The sequence below is a fragment of the Sciurus carolinensis genome, chromosome 12 (assembly GCF_902686445.1).
Source record: "Sciurus carolinensis chromosome 12, mSciCar1.2, whole genome shotgun sequence".
Lineage (NCBI taxonomy): Eukaryota > Metazoa > Chordata > Mammalia > Rodentia > Sciuridae > Sciurus > Sciurus carolinensis.
In genome coordinates, this window is record NC_062224.1 from 78,155,494 (window position 1) to 78,181,534 (window position 26,041).

At 41.5% G+C, this 26,041-nt stretch overlaps 1 protein-coding gene and 2 non-coding genes across 5 annotated transcripts in view; 1 reads left to right on the forward strand and 2 right to left on the reverse strand.

The window, feature by feature from the left end:
* Positions 1-26,041, reverse strand: part of Hhat (hedgehog acyltransferase) — a 328,256-nt gene that overhangs the window by 268,978 nt on the left and 33,237 nt on the right. For all 3 annotated transcript variants that reach the window (XM_047519801.1, XM_047519802.1, XM_047519803.1), the window contains exon 4: positions 5,493-5,606. In XM_047519801.1, the coding sequence (XP_047375757.1) occupies positions 5,493-5,606 (114 nt within the window). The remainder of the gene's footprint in view (positions 1-5,492; positions 5,607-26,041) is intronic.
* On the reverse strand, positions 10,374-10,446 carry Trnap-ugg (transfer RNA proline (anticodon UGG)). The gene has a single exon. It is a non-coding gene; the product is annotated as a tRNA-Pro (tRNA).
* Positions 18,230-18,346, forward strand: LOC124962513 (U5 spliceosomal RNA). Its single transcript, XR_007104520.1, has one exon. It is a non-coding gene; the product is annotated as a U5 spliceosomal RNA (small nuclear RNA).

A 26,041-nucleotide genomic window follows, 5' to 3' on the forward strand; every position in this document is an offset into this window, starting at 1 on the left:
TTCGAGCATTTGTGGACATTGGTATCTTAGGGAGAGGGGTTCTGGAACAAATCCCCCTGTGGATACTGAGGAGATTGCCTCCTAAGGCAGAAGGAACCTGAACTTAAAGTTACAAGTAAATTAAATGGAGAAACATTGCTACACTCGATAGCAAACTTCTAACACATGAACCTTTTGGGGACACACTCAGGCCATATCCAAACTATAGCAAGTATCTAATTTTTATAGCAATTTTTAAAATTTCTTCTAATTGGTTATACAGGACAATAGAATGCATTTTGACACATTGTGCACAAATGGAGCATAACTTCTCATTCCTCTGGCTGTACATGGTGCTGAGTCACACCAGTAGTGTAATCGTACATGTATACAGGGTAATAATGTCTGTCTCATTCTACTGTCCTTCCCATCCCCACCGCTCCACCACTGCCCTCACTCGTCTCTGCACAATCCAAAGTCCCTTCATTCTTCCCTACCTGCCTCCGCTATGGATCAGCATCCACTTATCAGAGAAAACATTCGGCCTTTGGGTTTTTGGGATTGGGCTTATTTCACTTAGCATGATAGTCTCCAGTTCCATCCATTTACCAGCAAATGTCATAATTTCATTCTTCTTTAAGGCTGAGTAATATTCCATTGTGTATATGTATCACATTTTCTTTATCCATTCATCTGTTAAAGGGCATCTAGGTTGGTTCCATAGTTTTTAGCTATTGTGAATTGAGCTGCTATAAACACTGATGTGGCTGAATCACTGTAGTATGCTGATTTTAAGTCCTTTGGGTATAAAGCAAGGAGTGGGATAGCTGGGTCAAATGGTGGTTCTATTTCAAGTTTTCTGAGGCATCTCCATAAAGCTTTCCAAAGTGATTTCACCAATCTGCAGTGCCACCAGCAATGTATGAGTGTACCTTTTTTGCCACATCCTCACCAATGCTTATTATTGCCTGTATTCTTGATAATTGCAATTCTGACTGGAGTGAGATGAAATCTTAGAGTAGTTTTGATTTGCATTTCTCTAATTGTTGATTGATTGTATTTCTTCTTCTGTGAAGTTCCTTGGCCCATTTAATGATTGGGTTATTTGGTTTTTTGGGGGTTTTGTTTTTTTTTTTTGGTACTAAGTTTTATGAATTCTTTATATATCCTGGAGATTAGTGCTTTAACTGAGGTGCGTGTGGTAAAGATTTTCCCCCATTCCATAGGCTCGCTCTTCATGTTATTGACTGTTTCTTTTGCTGAGAAGAAGCTTTTTAGTTTCAATCCATCCCATTTATTGATTCTTAATTTTACTTCTTGCACTTTAGGAGTCTTGTTAAGGAAGTCAGGTCCTAAGCTGACATGATGAAGATTTGGGCCTGCAAGTATCTAATTGTATATTGTAGTTCTGCACTTGTGAATGTACTATTCAGTTCTCACACTTCTAAACTTTCTAAACAGAAATTGTATCTGATCTATTTCTCCACAACTTGCTTTATTAGCTCAAGGTCATTGTTCAGAAATTCATCCACATTGATGAAATTATGGCTATAATTAATTCCATTTTATGAAATAATTCACCCCAATTCATCCATTTCCCCCAAATGTACATTTGGATTGATTGCTTCTGGTTCTTCATGATCCAAAACATCACTGCAAAGAACACTTGGCTAGTGTGTCCTGGCAGGAAGAGGAGGTTCTCCAGGGTACGTGTTAGAATTACACTGGTAACTATGCCTCTTTGATTTTACTAGGCAATGTGTTCCAGAGGAGCTGCACCAAGATACATGTCCACTGCCTCTGGATAAACTCAGGTGGCCCATACCTGATATCTTCAGGGGATTTTTGTTTTGTTTTTGCCAAACTGGAAAGTGTGAAGTGATATATTATGGTAGTTTTAAGATGCATTTGCTTGATCATTATTGAAGTTGAATATTAAGTTTCTTAGTTATTCCTTTCCTCTTCCACAAATTCCTTTTCATATATTATGCCATTTTTCTACTTAGTGATTTGCCTTTTATTATTAGTAGTAGTAGTAATAATACTGGGAATGAAAGCCAGGGCTCTTTACCTGCTAGGCAAGTGCTCTAGCACTAAGCTACACCCCATCCCCTGAAATCTCTTCATACATTCTATACACTAAGTATTTGTCAACTTGCATATAATTTCCCAATTAGTTAACTTGCCTTTTCACTTCCTGTATTGTATTTACATGAATAATCTTTTCCACCAGATCTGAAATGTCCACCCTGTCCTAAATCAAACTTCCATATAATGTGGTTATTTTCTAAATTCTATCCTAGTCTATTCGTCTGTTGGTCTGTTCTGATGCCAATATAACCATGTCCTAATTATTGTGTCTTTTTAATACATATCTGCTAGGTCATAGCTTCCAATTTGGGTTATCAATTTTTTCGCTACCTTCATAAGATGAATTAGAGAACATCCTAGGAAATATTCAAATTATTTGGGCCTTGGATGTTTAACACAATTCATTCATTAGATTAGTGGGGGTTTTTTACAAATAGATTTTTAACTACAGATTTATTTTAATGGTGATATGGTATTAGTCTTTCTATTTCTTCATGAGTCACCTTTGTTGTATATTCAAGAAATTTGTCTGCTTTACTCACATTTTCAAAATGATGACCATAAAAGTGTGTAAAACACTCTCTTACTATGTTTTTCATCTCTGCAATATCTATGGTAATCTGCTTTTCCACTCCTAATATTCTCTTTTTTTCCTTGATCAATCTTACCATTGATTATTTCATCATTTCTGCTCTTGTGTTTTCCTTCCTTCCTTCTTTCTTTGCTGTTTTAATTCCTGCTCTTCTTTTTCAGCTTACATTGCATATTTTAGCTCATTAATTTCAGTCTTTCCACTTAATACATAAACATGTAGGGTTATGTCTAATTCAGTACCACCTTATCTGCATCTTCCAAATGTTGATATCTAATATTTTTTCTATTCATTTATAAATATTTTTAATTTCTAATAAGTTTTCTTCTTTCATGCATGAATTATTTAAAATGTTTCTTTTAGAATTTCTAGATTAATTAGAGTTTTTAGGTCATCTTTTTTACTGCTTTCCAATTTAATTACACTAAAATTAGAGGAGATAATCTATATAAAACACATCCTTTGAAATGTGTTGGTCCAATATGTAGTCATTGTGAGCATTCTGTGTGTTCTTTAAAAAGAATGTAGATTCTCCAGTGTTGAATGCAACAACTTTAATATATGTATAGATTCTTTGTTATATATGTACATATATATATGTATGTATTTTGTGCAAACATTGTTGTATGTTTGTATTTTTCTCTTTATATGAAGTTTATTAGTTGTATTGTTCTTCAGTGGGGTTTTTTTCCCTCCACAAAATATTGATTATTGAAGGAGTTATATTAAAACCTCTCCTTATAATCACTGACTTACTTATTTTTATTATGGTTCTGCTTTTGCTTTATATATTTTAAAGTAAACAAATTTATACTTGTGATATCCTCCCAAACTCTTTATTATTAAACAATGACCCTTTTTGACACTCGTAATATTGTTTGCCAGTTATGAATAAAACCATAGCAGTATTTTGTTAGGGGATGTGGGAGTTTTGCCCAGAATAGCTTTTCCCACCTTTTACTCTTAAACTTTGTTTCCTTCTGTTTTAAATATATCTAGTTAAGAAGTACATCTGGATTTTGTTTTATTTTTTGGTTTTCCTTTTTTCTGGGTATTTTTTTTAATCTAGTCTGACAATCTCCATCTCTTTAGAGAATCCATTTATACTGATTGCAATTTCTAACATGTTTTTATCTATTTATCCCATCTCTTTTGTGCTTTCTCTTCATTCCATTTTTTCCATGTTTCATCTTTACTTGTAGTGATGAAATTTCTAACAAATGAAGCTTGTCATATTTGAATGAAGGGAAGGAATAATAGTTTCTTATCAACCCTCTTTTGCAGAGAATGAAAAACTAAGATTCAATGGGGAAAACTTTCCTAAGGTTTGAAAGCTGATCAATGACAAAGTCAAGGGCCAAACATGAGTAACACAGATCTGGTAATCTCTCCCACTAGCCAACCGGTCCTTAACCAGGCTGTAGTAGAAAGAGTTGACATCTTACTACAGGCTGTCTTCAAAGTACTTCATCTGTCCCTCAGAGGTGAAAGGTGCTAAGCTATTCATTTGCACGTGGAAAATCCGAGACTTAGAGATACCTATGGTATCTATGAGCAGAGAAACTTTGTATTATAAATAAAAGTGTTAAATTTCTAGAAATTCTGAAGTTCTGGAAAAAAAAAAACTGAACAGAAGTTTATAGAAAACAAAAGACACGAAGAGTTGAGGTGGATGCACCATTTACCAGCTTAGGAATTTTTTAAAAGCTTGTATTATTTATTATTAGTCTTGCTCAGAAAGTTGCATGAAATTTTAACATATTCAGATCTGACAGTATTTAATATTTCAGTTTTTGCCACTCTAGAAAATGGAAGCAACCACTTGAGTACAAAAAAGTAATTGATATTTAACTTTAAGAGAGTTGGGGTGCTCTTGGGATTTCCTGTCTTCCAGAATGAGAAGCCAGCCTAGAAAGTAACAATTTTCAAGAAAGAGCTGAAAAATGTCCCAAGTTCAGTGCACATCTGTGACCAGGTGGCACCTGTTCCTCAGTCTCCCTTTGTGGTCTCCCTCCCGGGAGCCGCTTCTGTCCCTCAGTTCATCACCTTCATGAAGCTTTGCGAGTCAAACATGTTTCCTGAGTTGACTTTCAAGTCAGTTTGCATGTGTTTTGTTTTTACCTTATAGATTTTAAAGCACGGACTCTTTTTTTTTTTCCACATTAAAAATTGAGATTAGTCAAAAAGCATCACTCAGAGGATGTTGGGCAAAAGCCAGGCCCTGGGATGACAGAGCAATTCTTCCTGGTACCTCAGCCTAAGAAGAGGATCATAATTCTGCCTCCTGTGAAAGCACTTCATTATTATTAACACATATTATTTGTACAAATTTATGGGTTTCACTGTGACATTTCTATATGTGCATATATTGTGTCTTGAATATTCACTTTAAAGAATCCCTTATTTTCTAAACCAGGCCAAGGTCAAAACAAAATACTGGAATTCTGATCTAAAACAGCCACAGGAGCACACCTTACTGGACACTAAAATTATGCTCACATCTTAATGAAATCATTCGCTTGCTTCTAAACTCGTAAGTGAAATCATATAGATTTCATAGATCAGGCAGCTCTTCCCAAGGTCATTTGATCAGCAATGAGCTTAGAGAACACCACCTGAAATTAGTTTCACTCTCATGTTCAATGTCTTGAAAGGTAACCTGAAAGAAGTAAAGGCAGGATGAGAACCTAAGACACCTTTATTTTAAAGGTCACAGTGACCATGACCAGGTTCCCAAGGTCAATACCTGTGTCTCTTGATTCTGAGTTCAGGACTCCACAAAAAGCTAAGTAGAAAGAGGCTTAAAAGGAAATGACACACATAACCATACCTTCCTTGCAAGCAGTGTGGCCATTTGAGACACTACCACGTGGCCAAGGAGGAGCCACACGAGCCTCTGCTTCCCCCATTCCATCCAGAAACTCCACTCAAAGTCGGTTGGGTCCTAAATAGGTTGAAACAGGAGTTGATACGATCAGAGAGATTTTAGTAAATGGCTGAGTCAGAACATAAATTCAGTGAATAACACAACTTCAAAGAAGAACACCGTGAGCCTAAATTCTGTAAAATAGCATTTACCCACTTCTAACCATTCCCCCTCAATGACCCTCCACCCATTCTGAACTATTCCCTCCAGCTTAGCTGATTTTGCTGCCAGTCCCCAAATGAACCTCCTACTATCTATATAATTCAGTGTCAGTTGGTCCCTTAGAATTCTCTATGGGATAAAAACTATTACCATCCCCATTTTGTAAAAGATGAAACAGAGGCTTAAGGACATCAATTCATTTACCCAAGGTCACAAAGATAGTACAAGTAATGAATTGAGGCTCTCTGTTTAGACACCAAGACGCCTCCTTTAACAACAGAAATGTAAATTGGACACTAATAAAATCACTTACGGTCAGTCGTGTTAAATCTTGCTGTCATTGACAGGCAGCAGGGTAACCATAGAGAAATTAACTAATTTTTATGTAAACTGAAAGAAAGAATGAGAGGTCCACTCCCTCCCCCTTCTGGGGAAGTTCTGCATCGATGGAGGGCTTTGTGTCTGCATCCATACCAGGTCCCATTCTATATAAGGCACCCTGGCAGGGACAAATGAACACCTCTCAGAGCAGCAGACATGAGGACACCTGAGGGCCAGCATCTCAAAGTCGTAGGCTCAGGAGCCCCAGGGGAAATCATGGTGGTCAAGCTGAGCATGAAGAGAACAAACACAAATATCAGCCACCCACTAAGGACAGTGCAGGCTTGGCCACTGAGCAGCAATATCATGATGGGGTCAGAATCTTCTAGCCAAATTGTGGTCGGGGGGATGTTCCAATGACTACTAATATTAAACACCTCGCCAATCTCTGTAAATGGATCTTGGAGCCCCACTTAATTGGATTTAGCAGTGGAAAATATTTTTGCACCTGAAAATCAAGGGACAATTTTATAGCAGTTATACATATTATAAAATGTCTATGTTCTAGAAAAAGACTATCTTGATTCATATCCAAATATGAATGCTAAGGGGACAAACCTCACAGGCTTAGCCTAAGTTTGGACCTCAGATCTACCCTCACACTGGCTGTGATGACCTTGATCATGATACATAACCTTTCTGTTCTGTTTCTTCACATAGCAATAGTACTTATTGGGATTTATGAGATTTACATAACATACTCAAAAAGAAATATTACCTGCTATTCACTGCTAGTTCCATGAGCTCCCCATCCTTTGTTAACCACCAGCCAAGACTATACCGTATTTACTTTGTGCTACTTGTTAAAAAAAAAAAAAAAAAAAAAAGTTTTCCCTATTTTTCCAAATAAAGAAATATAACTCTGTGCATTCTAAAAAAACACATGTGCTCCACACCTCCAAGGTCCTGATATACACACAAACTGCTGGGAGATTCCTTGTACCATGCTAAAAATCATGGACCTGGTAGAATTCCATTTAGAGACAACTAACTATATTAGCACCACACAGTCAGACAGCAGAGCAGAGAACTCAAACTGTTAACCTGGCTCTCGATCCCTGATCCAGAACTACTGCCCCACCTCTAAATTTCCAAATTAGTGGAGAGTCGATTAATTGACTAAAGGTTAGCAAGTTCAAAGTTCATGTGATGAAGCCATGCTGGTAAACACCACTATCGTAACAGGGAAAAAGGCAAACAAACACCCAAAACCAAAATTGAATATTTTTACTATCCCATTTAAAAAAGACCCTCACATTGTAGCTTTGTAAATATAATGTTTTTGAACACTAAAAATTTCATTTAGTATTCATGACCCCAGTCTTAACTATAACTCAAAACATTTCCAAGTTTAAGTTTTTAGGAGGATAAATGATATAAGCAACAACAACAACAAAAATCTTTGTTCCGTTAGAAAACCCAGGACTACTGAAAATTCTGTGCTGGTAAAAATCCCATCGACAAAAATTACCTAGTCTTTCACCACTAATTCTTTCAGAAAATATTCATTTAAAAGAAAAATAACTTTCCCATCCTCCCCAATAAATATCTTTGTGATTGCCCCAAAAGAAAAAATATATATATGTAAATGTCTTTCTTGTGTCTATTATCTCCATTTAAAATAGTTACCTGAATCAAATGACAGAAAAACTGAGCCAAGAATAGAACAAGATGGCAAATAACTAGCAGTTAATAATTTGGGCAAGGAATATAGGGATTCGCTGCTTCTCTGAACAAAAGCTTTATGGACCCTGAGTTCAATCACACGTCTCAGTTCCTTTCTGGACAGTTCTTTGCCAGTTAGAAACCTCTTCTCCAGTGCTGTAAAAGTGGAGAGTCGATACAAATTGGGTATAAAACCTGGCCAGACAGAATCAGAAGGACCTGTCCGTGAAGAGAAGGGAGGCTCATTCCAGGGAAGAGCCATCCAAGTCCATCTTCCATTATACTGTCACAACTGCTCCTTGAACCTCTTGAGCACACAGACCCTTTAGGCACCTGGCTAAAATACAGACTTTGACTCAGGAAATCTGGGGTGGGGCCCAAGATTGTGAATTCTTAATATGCTCCCAGGTGATGCTGAAACTGGCCTGGGGACCACATTTTTAATAACAAGAGTCCATCTGATGAAGTATGCCCCCTTCTAACTCAAAGTTCATAAACCCAGAGAATCCTTGAGAGCTCAGTCCACCCCACACAGACCATTCCCAGGCAAGGACACATGCTCTGCAAAAGACTACCTGACGCCTTCAGTGTCCAGGTCACCATGGAAAACTCTGAGCACATAGATTTAAGACTTTACTGGACTGAATAAATTTTTAAATGTGGTTGCTTATTCTGAGGCTTTCAATCTGCAACCAGGCAGTTTGGAGAGCTATGAGACACACAGTAGGTCTGACTCTCTTATACAGTAACTCAAAGCTCCTGGGGAAATACATCCCAGCAAAGAAAAGAATCTGGAACTGGGGTTGTTAACCTCCTCTTTTTCATATGCAGTAGTATTCTATTCCAGGCACTGTGGGAAAATACAGAATCTCTCACTCTTGAGGACTCCAGAGTCTAAATGGGAAAGCTCCCAGTATCCACCCCACCTCAGCATCAAGACGTCCTGAAAAACCAAGAGCAAAGCAAGAAAAGTAACAGTGATGTGATTCAGCCATGTGTTTTGATCGGTTTAACTGACGGAGACCTGTCCTTTCTTCTCATACATTGATCAGCATTATAACCTCACAACTATCCTTAACATTGTTCCTTTAATAGACTTTATCTTTTAGAGATGTTTAAGGTTCACGACAGAACTGAGCATAAAATACAGCGTTCCCACATACCTACCCACCCCCAACCCCTACACATGCACCACTTTTGCTATCAACCTCCCCCCACCCCCAAGACTAGCACAATCACCCCAGTTACGAACCTACAGAGACACACCATTGTCACTCAACACCCATAGCTGACATCAGGGTTCACTCTTGGTGCCACACACTCTATGGGTTTGGACCTGTGTCTAATGGCAAGTCTCCACCCCTGTTATATCACAGAGTGGCTTTATGATCCTAAAAATCCTCTGTGCTCCACCCACTCATTCCTTCCTCCTCTACTAACCACTGATCTGTTTTACTGTCTCCATAGTTGTGCCTCTTCCAGAATATCACATTATAAAGTCATTTTGTTGTTTGTTTGTTTGTTTTTTTAACTCTGTTACTGATGAGTTAACTGAAGGTCAGAAAAAGCAAATCATTTGCCCAAAACTATCAGCAGGTAGAGATGAATTTCAAACCAAAAGAAGACCTGATTCCAAAAAGGAAATCCTTTTTAATTGTTCTGTTCCCTCTGCCTGGGCCCCCTGTAGCAATACTATCTGAACAAATATCTCTAATCTAGAGGGTGCCTCATTAACACACCCATAACCACAAAGCCAGTCCAGGGACCTGTACAAAAAGTACCCAATAAACAGTACCATTCAAATCTCAGCTCCATCTGCCTCCTTCTCACCCCACAATCCCAGGTGGACCTCACAGTACACCATTCTGTTATCCATACCTCAATTCTAGAACTTATATAACACATTTATTGTGTCACTTTTGTTATAGTTAGTTTACATATCTATATTTTCTCTCTGGAGGAAAAGATGGTAAGCTCCCTGAAAGCAAGGACCTTGACTTAAATCCGTACCACAGAGCTGGGCGCACCTGTAATCCCAGTCGCTCGGGAGGCTGAGGCAGGAGGATCATGAGTTCAAAGCCAACCTCAGCAATTGCAAGGCACCAAGCAATTCAGCAAGACCCTGTCTCTAAATAAAATACAAAATAGGGCTGGGGATGTGGCTCAGTGGTCTGGTGCCCCTGAGTTCAATCCCCAGTACACACCTCCCCTGCCAAAAAAAAAAAATCTGCACCACAGATGCCCAACATTCAGTAGACCTTCAAAGTGGTCAGGGGTGGGGAAGGAGCAAAGAAGTTAGACAGTCCAAGGCCTCCCTACATTTCTGCCCCTCTTTAAACACGGAGAAGTGATTATATGGGCCTGAGTCTCCTTGTTGGTACAATGCAGAGCTGAACTAGCACAGTGTCTTAGATTTCTTTCAGAGGGAAGAAACATTTACTTTCTAGAAAGCCCTAGAGAGCACTGGTCACCCACCCACCCAGGGGTGGAGTCCTAGCTGAGTACCCACCTTTTAGGATAGATGGAGTGATCGCCCATCTTATATCCCACATGACCAGGGAAGAATCTTTTTTTTTTTTGCGGTGCTGGGGATCGAACCCAGGGCCTTTGCTTCCAAGGCAAGCACTCTACCAACTGAGCTATCTCCCCAGCCTGGGAAAAATCTTTTAAAAGAAAAAGTTCCTGGCAAATAAGGACTTAGACATAACTCACTGCTGAGAAAATCCTTCCTCTTTCTGGCATGAATTTTCATTACCCTTAAACCTGGCCAGATCCTAACTCCAGCATCTGGGTCTCTTGGCAGGGTATGCACTGTCATCACAGGGGGAAGGCTAGGACCTGATTTTGTGCTTTGTCTTGCATTCCCATACAATGCTGAAGGAAGACACAGGCCTGAAGTCTGTCTTCTAGCTGAAGATGACATGTGTCCGAGAAGGCCAGGTCAACAGACTAAAATGTTGTTAACTTGCCCAGTACCAAGCACAAACTTCCAAGCACCCAAAGGTGTCCCAAGTAAAGGAGAGAGATTTGCCCTCAGCCACGTCAGTCACACCAAGTCGCCACTTGGTGCAGGAACCCACTGCCCATCTGCCCGTGAGTACGGTCAGGAGCATTCTCCTTATATTACACCTAAGGATGGCATCTCTTGCCATTGGCTCAAAGTCCACAGCTACAAATGAGGCAGATTTGTAGTGAAGGTCAGGGAAGAATCTCAGCAGCAGCACATCAACTAGTCACTGGTACCCAGGGAAAACCCAGAGTCACTGTGACTCTCATTCTCCCTTTGCTCTGTGCAGGACCTACTGCAATCCTGGGATCTGTTCTCCACCAACGGAGGTCTATTCCTGGCACCCTGTCCCCTCAGCACACCACCAAAATAACATGTTTAAGACCCTACCTGATCCTGTCAGTCCCTCCACTAAATATCCTTCCTGATTCTCCTAAGCAGGCCAGAGAAGTATTTTTAGTGGGACTCATGGCAGGTTGTTCATAATCCAGCCTGTCTACCCCATCACCATCCTACCTGCCTTGTCCCCCTCATTCTACTTCACAACCATCACCCAAAAGTGACTTCTCCCTCTGTTTGGGGAAACCTATCACTCAAACATCCTGTTAATGACAGCCTACCATTCAGGTCTTAGCTCAGGTAGAAGCCTTCTCCTAAGCCACCTGTTCCCATCTGAATTCATTGTCCCTCACAGGTGCTCCAACACCACGGCTACCTTCATCCGGGCAGCATCCCACAATGCACTGCAGGTGCAGGTCACGAGAATGCAAGCTCCTCTTTTGACAGGGTCTACACACTTAGCATTGTCTCCCCAGTAAATAAACAAACTAGACACTCCCTGAAAATGTGTTGAAAAGATGGAATGATTCTACAATGGGTCAAATCATTGTTAAGAACCTGACATAAGCACAGTCTATGGAGTAAGTGGAAGAAGAGATACAAAATGAGAGAATCTGGCACCTGCTCTTGAATGCCTGTGAAAACACAGAGAACATAAACTCACAGAATATTTGTGGTAGATGATCTGATCCTCATATTACCTGCACTAACTCAAGGCCTACTCTCTAATATATCACTCACTCACTCCAGAGAAAAAGACAAAAAGAGTACTATTACAACAGTGGACCCAGTTCATGGTTCAATTATAAGAATTCAGTAAATTAAATATGGAAAACACTTGGAATAATGTCTGGGACTTATTAAATACTATGTACATATTCATTAAGTAAATATATAAACAAACAAACTCTATTTTACTTTGATAGCCCCAGAAACACAAATCCAGGAGTTTCCAAGCTGCACATACTCAAACTGATGGAGACATCCATGGTGAAACTATGAGAGAGTTGAGCTGTTCAAGCTCCTAACTCCAACCAAAAGAAAAAGAAAAAGAAACAAAAGGGAGCATCCCTCTTCAGAGAAGCCGTGACTTCCAAAATGCCATGAAAAAGCAACCATGTTAATCTTCTCCTCAAAAGGAGATTCCTGCTCCCTATGGCAGACAGGCTGATGGGCCGCGTCATCACTGCTCCAGGCCCCTCTAGCATGACTTCCTACGCGTTCGAGGTTAGGTTCAGAACTACATATCCCAGAATTCCTTGTGGCTGGCATGTCTGCAAATGAACCAATTCACTGTGACTTTGAAGGTTAAAAGAACATAAAGTATAGGCTGTACGAATGGCAGCAGAGATCATTTGGTTGTTCTGCAGCAGCCATGCTGGAGATACCAGGGTCCCATCAATCCAGGGGTGCTGCAGCTTCCTGGTGTGGCAGCTTTTGCTCATGCACCCACAGCCCAGGTTCTCAAGCCAGCAAGCTGTACAGCAGCAGCAGTTTTGGGGTGTGGCTCTGGAAAATCACTTATTGTTGCTCCTGCAGCCCTTTCACTTATTGTGAAATATTCTCGAATCCCTACAATAATTGTCCTTCTTTTTAAAATGTCTGGAGTGGATTCTGTTGTCTGCAATAGAACTTCAATTAACATACTGTGAAAGAATAAATGTTACTTCTGATCAGAATCCAGCTCTAGATTTATAAAAGAAGCATTATGAACATAATGTACTTTGAAGAACATTATTCTGAAATAAATCTTTTCAGTAGAAGAAAATACCAGCTTAGATCAATCCATTAAGTGTTCAAGAACTGAGCTGGGTGCCATGGTGCACACCTGTAATCACAGCTACTCAGGCAGCAAGAGAATTCCAAGTTTTCCAACCTGAGCCACTTAGCTAGATCCTAAGGGGACAGGGAAGGTGTAGTTCAGTAGTAGAGGATCCCTAGGTTCAATCTGCAGTACTGAAGGAAGGAAGGAAGGAAGGAAGGAAGGAAGGAAGGAAGGAAGGACGGACAAAGCAAAAAAAAAACAAAAACTGGATAACAAAGACAGTAAATGCTTATTACAGTAGATTTACCAATGCACCTATTTATGTATTCCAAAACAAAATAGAAAGTGACCTGCCTCACTCACCAGTCTGTATTTTTCATTACTGTATCTCTTTTCCCCTCACACAGATAAAAGAGTAGAGAGCTAAATATAAATACAATCACTTCTTTCCTTACCTTCCAACCCAACATGTTGCAAAAACAAAACACAAGAGAAACACTAGGCATTTTTGTGTATCTAAGTCCCAGCAGCATTATTTGCTTATTATTTGCTTTGAGACTATGCCTGATTCCTAATTACACTGAGTCAAAGTTTCCCTGTGATCAGAGAAAACCTTTAAAAGGTTCTCAAAATCACAAACGTTCCCTTGCACGTTCAAAGGCAACAAACCCACATTAATGGTCTATAAATCTCCAGACAAGAAACACAAAAGGAGACTAATTTTGTAGGAATTCTACAAAAAAGAAGCACTGCTCTCTGGATGAACTCAGGCTAATGATTCACCAAGCAATTATTGGAAGAGTTTTCTTTTTCTTTCAACAGCTGCTTTGCTATTTCTAAAATAATTTGAACTAAATCATTTTACTGCTCACCATTTCCAGAGACAATACTCTCTCCCAACAAAAACTCCTATAAGGTAAAATGCTTTCACTAATAAAACTTTTTTTTCCCTGCAAATAGCACGTCTGAGTTGAAACATCTTTTCCATCCTGTACAAGTGAAGATATTTACAAGAGTGGAAATGGTACCAAGAAGACAGGCATGAGCAGAACCAATCTGTGAGCCACACCCAGTCTCTTCACTACCCTCACCATCCAGTATGATGGCAGAAGAACAGAACCTCATGAAAGAAGAAAAGAGAAGCCCTCTTAAGATGACTTGATTAAATCACGAGGCCCTAATTAATGTGGGTAAATTCTTTGAATATGTTCAAACCATCTGCCAACCTGAACTCCATAACATCTTCTGGTTACAATAACTCTCTACTCACCTAATTTCTAGAAGTTACTCTGGATTATGAAAGACTATACATATCCTTGATTTAACATGGATATATTTGTTTCCCTGCTTTATCTATGTTCCTTCCTTTCTTTCTGAAACTAATGAAGAAGAAATCTATATTTTTCCATTTTCTTTTTTATTTGTTCATACATATTTGTACATACATACAATATAATAATATTAGTCCATTTTCTGTTACTATAACAAAATACCTGAAGCTGGGTGCTTTATAAAGAAAAAGAGGTTTATTAGCTAACAATTCTGGAGGTTTGAGGGCCTGGCACCAGATCTGAGAAGGACCTAATGGTGGATGGCATCATGGCAGGAATGCATGTAAGAAGAAGATATCACATGGCAATACAGAAAAGTGGAGAGACTGGTATTTCATGAGAAGTAAGTTAATTCCTTAAGAGAGCATGGTTCCAATGGCCTCATGTCCTCCTACTCGGCCCTTCTTCTTAAAGGTCCCATCACCTTTTAACATCGCCATACTGGAGACCAAGCTTCCAACACAGGAAACATTGGGGACACAGTCAAGCCAAACCATAGTACAAATAAAAGTTTGAAAAGAAACATTAAATTTCAGGAGAGTCAAAGGTACAAAAATTATGTTATTTCTCCCACACTTTTCAAACTGGAAAAACACTAACGCTGTTTTCTGTAAGGTATATGGGGAAAGAGGAATTGTAAACAACTAGTAGGACTGAGAAATAAGTCAAGGATGGTGAAAACTTTAAGAGCCTGGAAGGACTAGAAACAAACTGCACAAACTAACAAGACTCCTCAGGGACACTCTGCCGACAAATCACACACCCTATTCACGTCACTTCTCCAGAACACCAAAGAACAAAGTATGTCCCCAAAACATGAAGAAAATAAAGATTTCTAAGTCCTTGGGGACCACAGCCTCCAACATGCCCTCACCCTCAGGGAATACGGTTTCTGCTCAGGAAGACTTTGCACACTCAAGCAAGCTGGTGTGCACACAAGTGGCCGGGTGAGGTGGTGCACGCCTGGAATCCCAGTAGCTTGGGAGTCTGAGGTAGGAGAATCACAAGTTCAAAACCAGCCTTAGCAATTTAGCGAGATCCTAAGTAAATCAGTGAGACCCTGTATCTAAAAGATATAGTTAAAAAGGGTTTGAGATGTGGCTCAGTGGTTAAGTGCCCCTGAGTTCAATCCCTGGTACCCAAAAAAAAAAAAAAAAAAAAAAAAAAAAAAAAAAAAACGGACACACACTGGCAACTAAAGTTCCAGATGGAATCTCAAAATGCTTAGGTCTCCAGGGCAGAAGGCCAGTTAAGAAGCCAGCCTGATCAAAGCGAAATGAAAGAAAACCCAGCATCTTGGCCATTCGTCTGGAGAAGCAAAGGAGAATGCTTCATAATCCCAGATACCACCTGTTTTAGTCAGCTTTTTCATTGCTGTGACCAAAAGACCTAACTAGAACAATTTCAGGAGGAAAAAGCTTATTTGGGGCTTGTGGTTGCAGAGGTCTCAATCCATAGAGGGCCGACTTCATTGCTCAGGACCAGAGGTGAGGTAGAACATCAAGGCAGAAGGGTGTGGCCGAGGGAGGTGGCTCACAGGGTGATCAGAAAGCAGAGAGGGAAACTCCATTCACCAGATTTAAAGTATATACCTATTGGGGTGCCCCCAGTGCCCACCTCCTCCAGTCACCCCGACCTGCCTTCAGTGACCACTCAGTTAATCCCCTGATGGGGAAGAATTCACTGATTGGTTGAAGGCTCTCATAACCCAATCGCTTCGCCTCTGAACTTTCTTGTATTGTTCTTACACATGAGCTTCTGGGGGCCACCTCACATCCAAACCGTAACACCACCTTACTCCCTGAATTTTATACAATGTGTAGAAGACCAGAGAAGTAGGCAACCGAGTTTAGATGAAAGGACTCTCCCACACACCTTCACCTGCCATTTGCCCTTTAGCTGCCCAAGTTATCCAAGAGCATCTCTGAGCAGAGTCAGTGCCATGGTTATTATGGGGGTTGAGTGTGTCCCCCAAAGCTTCATGTGTCTACAGCTTGGTCCTTGGTCTGGTGCTGTTGGGAGATGGTGGGACCTTTAAGATATGAGGCCAAGTGGAAGGTAATTAGGTCACTGGGAACATCACCCTCTGCAGTTATTAGTGTAGTTATCACAGGGTCCTGATTCATTCTCTAGAGAGCAGATTGCTATAAAATAAGGCCTCAGCCAGGCGCAGTGGCTCATGCCTAAAATCCCCAGCAGCTCGGGAGGTTGAGGCAGGAGGATCACGAGTTTACAGCCAACCTCAGCAACAGCAAGGCCCTGAGCAACTCAGTGAGAACCTGTCTCTAAATACAATACAAATAGGACTGGGGATGTGGCTCAGTGGTTGACTGCCCCTAAGTTCAATCCCTGGTACCAAAAAATAAAAATAAAAACATACGGCCTCCAGGTGGTTTAGCTTCTATACCCACCTGGTCCCTTTCCATTACTCCATTATGTTTGACCTGGCCAAGAGGGCTCTTACCAGAGAACAAACAGATGGAGCCACCTGCTCTTGGATTTTCAGCCTCTAAACCTGTGAGCTGAAAAAGAAAAGAAAAAGAAAAACCTCTTGTCTTTCTAAGTACTCAACTTCAAGTATTTTGCTATAGCAACAAAAAATGTACTAATGCATTTTCTGGGAGAGTGCTTGGGAGACTGGGAACAAAGACAAACAAGACCAGGACTCATCACATCTTTAGGGCAGACAGCCTCCTCTTTTCCCCTACTGTTCTCAGCTTCTGCCATCTCTCTTCAGAAACTCATTGTGTGCTAATAAAATGGTTAATCTTTGTTATCATGCCTAAAATTTACTTCAAAACGCTTTGACAAGGAGACTTTGAATTCCAGACAAGATATAATAATTACAATTTTCCCTCTCTCTCCCACTAAGAACAACTAAAAACCATGGACACTGTGTACATAAAATAATCATAAGACTCCAAAAGGTGGGAAGAAGAAGCAGGTTAGCCAGAGACATCAGGACTTAAGGAATGACAACAAAAGTTAATTAAATAAAATAACTCACTGGAAGGGCTTACTAGCAGAAGCAGATGATATAAGAATCGTTGAACCTAAGGATTGTTCAATAGATATTAAATAATCTAAACAACAGAGAGAAAATAGACCAAAAAATTAACAGAGTTTCAGAGAACTATGGTACAATAGCCAAAGACCTAACATTTGTGTTACTGAATTTTCCAGAAAGAAAAGAGAAAAAATGTGGTAGTGAAAAAATATTCAGTTTAAAAATGACCTAACTCTGTAGTATATATAAGAAATTCACTTCAGGGGATGAGGGTGGAGCTCTTTGGTGAAGCTCATGCTTAGCACGTGCAAGGCCCTGGGGGGAAAAAAATGAAGAAAACAGAGAGAGAGAGAGAGAGAGAGAGAGAGAGAGAGAGAAACAAAGAAATTCACTTCAAATAAAACAATATGGGTAAGCTGCCAAGTTCCTGGACTTCACACCTCACTATTGTTTTGTAAGATTCCCCCACCTGGGAAGCCAGGTGGAGATACCCAGGACTTTTCTGTACTACTGTTCCACTTCCTGTGAGCAAACAACTATTTCAAAATAAAAGACTTTAAGCAAAAAGGGAAAAACAAAAGAAAGAAATTGCACTCAAAGTCACAATAGACAAAAAGGGACACAACCAGAGTTTCTATGGTTGAACCAGGAAAATGCTTAGAAACCAGCCACCCAGACCTTTGCTTCGCCCCCTAATGGTGGCTCAGGATACTTGTATATTTGCAGAATCTAAGTTGATGATTCAGCCTTCTAATTTGCATACCCATCGTACCCTGCACATAGTAATCGTTCAAGTTTTTTTTTTCTTAATACTTTTTTCAACTCAACATTTCTAACTGTGAGACGTTTATTTACAGATTTCCTATACAAACAACTTTAGGCAGTAAATAGCTCTGGTGGGTGAGGCGTTTTAGTGATAATGAGCCACCATCACTGAACTAGGAATTGCAGTTACTGGCATAGAGCAGTAACAAGCACAAATGTATACTCTGGTTTCTCTTCAAATCGTATAAATCTTTCGCCTTTTACTAAAGATTTCCGTGGAGAGGAACAATTCTGAGTCTTCAACTAATTTTTTGCGGGCCTTGCTTAAGCAAGGCTAACATTACTGTCATAAGATAAGACGTTGTCCTGTTTAAAATGAAACACTAAAGCTAGAGAGAACATTTCTTAGTTTAGGTTGGGTCTAGTTGCATCTTTTTAGATTTTACAGAGGCAAGGTTTTACTAGTTTACTATCATTTTTGTTGATGCTAGTTAGACCTACTTTCTCTACTTATTGATGCTAAAAATGGTACTGACCAAGATACTTTGAAGATTCTCATCTCTTTTTTTCTATTTCTGTGATTAGGCTTTAGAACTAAAATTTTAAAGCCCACACCCTTAGTGAGGTTCATGAAGGTGCTGAATTACAGCCATATCTGTTGCCTGATGCCAGAGAACTTCTACCTGGAAGGGGCCCTTCATAAGGATATAATAGATTTCTACTGCTTGCCTCATAAATATTTAATGTCTACATGTATGGTAAAATTCAATCTGGGATCTGCTTTCATAAAACCAGGTAGCAAAATTATAATGGAATAACCTTCATCCACCTCAAACTTTTCAGCAGCTACTGTCATCCCTGAAAGTGGCTTCAGTGAGTTCTCCACTCAGACAACACCCTGCACATCTCCCACATGCCCCATAATCTTGCACTTACCTTGTGGCTGCTTCTAATTTCCTTTAAACAGAGACTTATCAACTGTCATGTCATGATTTTAAGAGGTAATAACCTTTTTAACAATGCTGACAGGCACCATTTTTAGGGAAAGTACTGAGAAAAGAAAATGTTTCCCCTCCTCCCCATTTCCCCATACTACCCCCCAAATTTCAGCTCTATGTCTCTAGTCAGCCTGCTTGGAGTGATCCCTGTCCCCTTCCCCTGAATCCTATCTGTTAGAATACTTATAGAGGGTATGTGTGTGTAAGGTAACTTTAATCCACCTCCTTAAAGACAGTTTTTAACACTGGAAATGCCCACCTGAGGAATCCATACTCCAAAAGGCACGAGTTAGCCTTTGAAAAATTCCAATCAGAAATCCACATCCCAGACAAGACTGCTAGTCAAATAATTCCAATAACAGAAATCCACATTTTACTAATGAAGAGTGGTATTCAACATGTGGTGGGTTAAATTTTTTTCTCTGGCTCCAATCTCTCAAGTCAGTGCTCAAAGCTTTAAGGAGACTTACCCTAGGTCTGTGTGGCTTCACTTAGGAAGACTCCATCCCTCAACTAGACCAGAAGGGTGGCTGCTTTAGAGCTAGGTGTGGCGGTGCACACGTGTAATCTCAGTGGCTTGGGAGGCTGAGGAAGGAAGATTGTGAATTCAAAGCCCATCTCAGCAATAGCAAGGCCCTCAAGTAATTTAGTGAGACCCTGTCTCTAAATAAAATATTAAAAAGGGCCGGGTTGTGGCTCAGTGGTAGAGCACTTGCCTAGCATGTGTGAGGCACTGGTTTCAATCCCAGTACTGCATAAAAATAAATAAATAAAATAAAGGTATCATGCCCATCTACAACTAAAAAAAATTTTTTTCATAAAAAAAGGAGGGAGAGCTGGGGGTATAGCTCAGTTGGTAGAGTGCTTGTCTCGCATGCACAAGGCCCTGGGTTCAATTCCCAGCAACCAAGAAAAAAGGCAGCAGGGTGTGCGAGGGATGTGGCTCAGTGGTTTAGTGCCCCTGGGTTCAATTCCCAGTACCAAAAGAAGGTGGCCGCTTCAGAGGGCAGCATGGCATCTCAGCAGTCTCAGAGGAACCTCTTTGCAATGCTTGCTGAAGACCCAGAGACAACAGGGAGGTGCACAAGCGTCAGACGAAGGCTCGAGGATGGGCTTAGTAACTTCCTACACATAAATGATTTTACACATGGCAGAATTCAGATCCAGACTCTACCACACCACTGGGTAGCAAGGTTGCCGGACAGAAGACATGTAACTCCTATTCACCTCTCACTGCCAAAGTTGCCCAGAGGAAAATCAAAAATTTGACTTTTGAATAGCAATCAAATAGGCTTGGGTCAGTTCAAAAACACGATCCTTCTGCTCAAGGCTCAGCTCAAAACCACCTCTTCCAGGAAGCCTTCCCCGGTCACTCCAAGGTTAGAGACTTCTAGCAATTTCTGGCTATACCGACCAGGGACAATCATGCATTCAGAAACACTGCTAAATGTCAAGCTGGAGCCAGTTTTCAGGCAAGACACACAGGCCAGGCCAGATCTCCTGGCTGCAAACACCGGTACCTATTCAAATCCAGGGATGCTCCTGCCCTGTTAAATACTTAGAAGCATCACCTGCGAGAGCTACATGCCACTTGGCATTCTCAAATGGAGTTTAAACTTCTGGAGGAGAGAAACCATGCCTCTCTCATCCTACAGCACCTGTCACCATCGAGACCACAAAGCCGGTAAAATGCACATAATTACTCATGAACTGACTGGAGCGTGGCTGAGAAACGTCTCGCCATTCCTCAGGGAAGATCATCTTTCATCTCTGCATCCAGCTCCCTGACACACAGCAGGCTTCCGGGGGTGTTTTCTGGGTTGAGGCAAACATGCCTGTGTTGCTTGGGTGCTTGTTGTGAAGGGACATTGCTCTCCTGGCAATGACTGCTTTGCCTCACGTGTCTGAACTCCATGAGTTGACAGGGGTCAGGCCTTCCCTCATTTTCATTAAGCTGCATCCCCTCAAAGATGATTCCAGTGCTTCTGTCATGCCTCTGCCTCCCTCCACTGGATGACAACAGATTAATATGCTCATTGGCTCTGTGTGTTTCAGCCTGTCTCTGTTGCAGAAAACTGAATTTTGTACAGCTTTGCCCTTTTGCACAGCGGCTTCCCAGCAGGGGCAGATTCTTGTGTCCTGTGCCAACCCCAGTAGGCACAGAGAATGTGGGCTGAAGGGTCTCTAAACAGTAGGGGCAAAAAAAATCCATGGTTTAGTGATGGAAGGAAGGATCACAGGCACACACAGGAAAACTCCTGTGATACATTATCAGTACCCAGCCTCCCATCTAGACTCAGTCCTGCTGGATTTCCATCCTGATATATGAAAGATTTTTAGGCATGTTGGGCGGTAAAGGGGGAATGGTAGTGATTTCTTGGTGAGCACAGAAGTGTGTCTTGTAGCTCTTTGACTTATATTTTTTTAAAAAAAATACACAATGTAAATACTAAACTTTGCTTACTAACTCTTAGCCACCAAGTACCCAGCTCTGCTCTCCTTTCTCTGACCTCCTTGCCAGAGAGGGGGAGTCTGTGACTCCTAATGCTCAATCAAGGAAATAATCACCCACTGAAGACGGAAACAGTAGCCACATGTACTGAGCATCTATTCCGTATCAAGCACTTACATGTGGGGTGATGTATAGCCAACATCTCTTTCCCTGTAATCCCCCACACCCATATTTCAGATAACAAAACTGAGACTCAGAAGAGGTAAATGGTTTTCCCAGATGTAGCCAAATCAGATTTGAACTCAAGTCTACCCAACTCCAAACCTGAGTTTTTTCCATTAGGCCACCAAGTACCTTGACTCAGAAATAAAAATGGAAGGAAAAAATTGGTAACAATGCAACCCAACAGAGAACCTCAATAGTAGAGGTTGACATGGACCCTGCAGTCTACAGCATCAAGCAAGGCACAGGACACTGAGCCACTCCAACTCCTTGCCACCACTGGAGAGAAGACTGGCAAGAACAAAGAGGAAGGGGACTGCCACTCACCATGACAGATAAAGCCAAAGAGGCAGGCCAGGCTCAGGCCACACGCAGGCCCCCGGCTCACAACCACTGCAGGAGGCCCCTGGAGCCCGGGGGGGCGCGAGGCATGCACTCAGGGCCTGGAAGAGCAGATGAGATGAACAGACCCCAAGCCCACAGAGTCGGAGCAGCCTGACGGCCATATCTACACAAGCTCCCCACGACGGCTGGTGTCACACCAAAGGCTGACACGGCGGAAAGGCACCCTGATTTGGACGGGGATCCTCCAAACCCTACCATCATCAACCCGTGGAGGACTGTGGTCAGGCCCAGCTCCCTGTCCCTGTCCTAAATGCAGCTGCACCTGGCACCTCCATCTCCCTAACATGCCCTTCCCTTTTCCAATCATGGTGACCTGCCCCACCCACAACCCCATGACAGCATCTCCTCTACTGAGGATCCGGCCAAATCCTATACATCCTCCAGAGTTGGACAGGTCAACCTCCTCCTCCCAGCAGCAGTATGTGACTGCTGGTGCCCACATGGTCTCTCCCACTGTGATAGGAACACTGTCCACCTCGCATTTACCTACATGTCTGTCAATCTGTCTGTCCGTACTTGGGACAGATGCATTTAACTTCAAAGCATTCGCTCTCTCCTGCAGTTAACCTTATTAAAATATTCATCTACTCTGTCCCAGGCATAGAAGATACAAAAATTATTAAATCCCAGACCTGCCTGTGAGACTGACAGTCTAGTGGGAATGGCTAACACAAAATGAAATTGTACCGGTCACCTTATAATAGGGCACACAACACAATTCAAGGCATTATTATCACATCCACCTGTTTATTTCCTTCTGCTATGATTTGGATTTAGGCTTCATGTGTTGAAATTTAATTCCCAGTGTGAGGTATTAAGAGGGTGGAAACTTACTTCAACCATGGTGTTTAGAGGGGACCTTAGGAAAAAGGGTTAGATAAAATCATTAGGGTGGAACCTGCAAGATTGAATCTTGGTGGCTTTATAAGAAGAGAGACCACACAGACCCATGAGCTCTCACTGTCCCTTGCCATGTGATGCCCTGTGCCACCTTGGGACTCACTCTGACAGCAAGAAGGCTGCCCCAGAGGGCAAGCAGGGTGCTGTCCCAGTGGGGGTCCCAGGTGTTGAGGTTCAGGCCACCCAACCTTGTACCTCCAGAACTGTGAACCAAAGTAAGCCTCTTTTCTTTATAAAATAGCCTACCTCAGATATTTTGCTAAGGTAATGAAAATTGATTAAAACAATTTCATACCATTTAGCTCAATCTGTGGCTGTTACATTTGCTCATTTTTTAAAAAAATGGTACTGGAAATTGAACCCTGGGGCACTTTACTACTGAGCTACATCCCCAGCCCTGTTTGTTTGTTTGGTTTGGTTTTTGTTTTTGTTTTAATTTTGAGATAGGGTCTCACCTCATTGACCAGATTGACCTCAAATTTGAGATCCTCCTGCCTCAGTCTCCTGAATTGCTGGGATTACAGGCAAACACCACCTTGACTGACCTAAATTTGTCCATTTATTTATTGTTAGTCTGTCCCCACTATACTAGTATAGACCCTTGTCTGAGTCACCACTGTTCCCAATATAAACTTAGACACAGAAACCTATTCATTAAAAGCTGCAGTTGTGGAAGGAAGTACAGAGAGAGGTAGGAAAGGTTTGGGGACCAAGCACACCTTTGAGGTTCAGGTAACACATCCATGACAGGCGAACACGAATGAGATCTGAAGTATAAGAGCCAGAAGGGGAAGAAGGAAGGTACATCCAGATGAGGAAACAGGGTGAGCAAAGGTGAGAACAGCAAGTCAACATGATCAAGGGAACAGTGGAGAGAAGAGCTGTTGGGTGATCCTGCCACCGGGAGGCTTTGCAATGCCTGGAGACGTTCTCGATGGTCAAGCCTGGAGACATTCTCCATGGTCAAACCTGGAGACATTCTCCATGGTCAAGCCTGGAGACATTCTCCATGGTCAAACCTGGAGACATTCTCGGTGGTCAAGCCTGGAGACATTCTCCATGGTCAAGCCTGGAGACGTTCTTGATGGTCAAGCCTGGAGACATTCTCCGTGGTCAAGCCTGGAGACATTCTCCGTGGTCAAGCCTGGAGACATTCTCCGTGGTCAAGCCTGGAGACATTCTCCGTGGTCAAGCCTGGAGACATTCTCCGTGGTCAAGCCTGGAGACATACTCCGTGGTCAAGCCTGGAGACATACTCCGTGGTCAAGCCTGGAGACATTCTCCGTGGTCAAGCCTGGAGACATACTCCGTGGTCAAGCCTGGAGACATTCTCCATGGTCAAGACATGGGAAACACAATGTGGCTGGAATTTACTAGGAGAGTCCAGGGATGTCATGCATCATACAAGGTACAGAGCAGCTCCCAAAACAAAGTCTCTTCTGACCCCACATGTCAGTGGTGCTGAGGTTCGGCCACCAGCTGTAGCCTCACATGCTAGGAACGGGCTGGCTGGAGAACACAGGCTTTCTTATTAGGCTCATTTTTTCTATTCTGGTCACACTTAACATTTTCCTTTGATTAAAGTTCAAACTAACATAGTATTTGCTTGCCACCTGTTAAAGCCTCCAAGAAGGGAAGTAGTCAGTAGGAAACACCTAGAACCCCAGGGCAAGGTGTCAATTTCCTTCATTTGTTGGATATCCACCTGGACTCGTCATTTTCTCTAGAAACTCTAAGACTCCAAACCACTCACCCACAGGCAAGGTAATGAGATTTAGACAGAGGAGAAAACAGGTGCTCAGTAGCCCTGGGCAGAATGGATAAATCGTCACATGGATGGAGGGTTAGACCAAGATTGTTTGGGATGGCAAAGGTCTTAGTCCTTGGAACTCCACACACATGTATCTGTGCCTTGTGTCCTTTTTCCACGAAGGCAGGGTGGGTCTAACTGTCAACACCCCTGGCCTATTAGGAGGGCCACCATGGAGAAGGTCTGGGAGAGATCAACTCCCCAGAACTCTAGAGCCTCAGCTGAGAGTCAAGCAGCTGGACTGATAGAGTAGGTGGGAGCCAGGAAGTCAGGGAACACAAAGCCCCTTTGTCTAGAAATAGCAGCACACCCCTGGGCTGAGCCTGCCCTTGACAATGAAATCTGCCATAGCTCAAAAACTTGTCAGGGCCTGACCCTGTGTTCACTTTCTCATACTACCTCACAATAGCTTCTCTTCAGCTGAAACTTTCTTGCTTTAAAATAGGTTTGCTTATTTTGGCCCCTGGCAAAAAGAAAAAAAAAAAAATTCTATGTTATTCAGGCTTATCTGAAATGCCAGAATTGTGACTACACAGGAAAAAAAGATCACTGTTTTTGCTGTTGTTGTTGTCATCATAAGAGATCCAAAAGTGTTTTATTTCTAAAGAGGTTCATAAGGGTCATTTCCTGTTACAGCTCAAATTCCACTCTGACAGAAACTTCCCAAGTTCCCTCATCTCTGAAATGGGCACAAACCTATCCACGTCACATTCTTCCTATGAACCTAGAGAACCTATGAATAAGAAACATCTAGAAATGGACGCCATGATTGCTAATTCGATTCAGATCCAATTTTTCATGGAAATATCCCAGGGCTAGAGCAACAAAAGCCAGAAAGAGCACCCTGTGCAATTCAGGACACTCCTCCCAGTACCAGAAAAACATGGCCTTACATCAAACATACTGCCTTTTTATAGAGCCAGAGCTGGAAAGAGGGACAGACCACCCCAGCAAACCAAAATGGACATTGAACTTGTTACAACTCGGCAAGATCTCTGCAACCATCAAGGGAGAAAAACAGCATTTCAGGCAGTGCCCGATTTGGAAATGAATTGTCTTCCAAAAGTTCATTGGTAAGTAGGATGCTCAGAACTTTAAGCATTATTTTATGTCTCAAGCCAGCCCACAAAAGATAATTGAACCTATATCTGGTATACCACACACTTAGAGTAGAAGTGATAAAAAAAAAAAAAAAAAACAGTGTTTTTCTATCATTTTAAAAACATATTGATGGGTTGGGGATA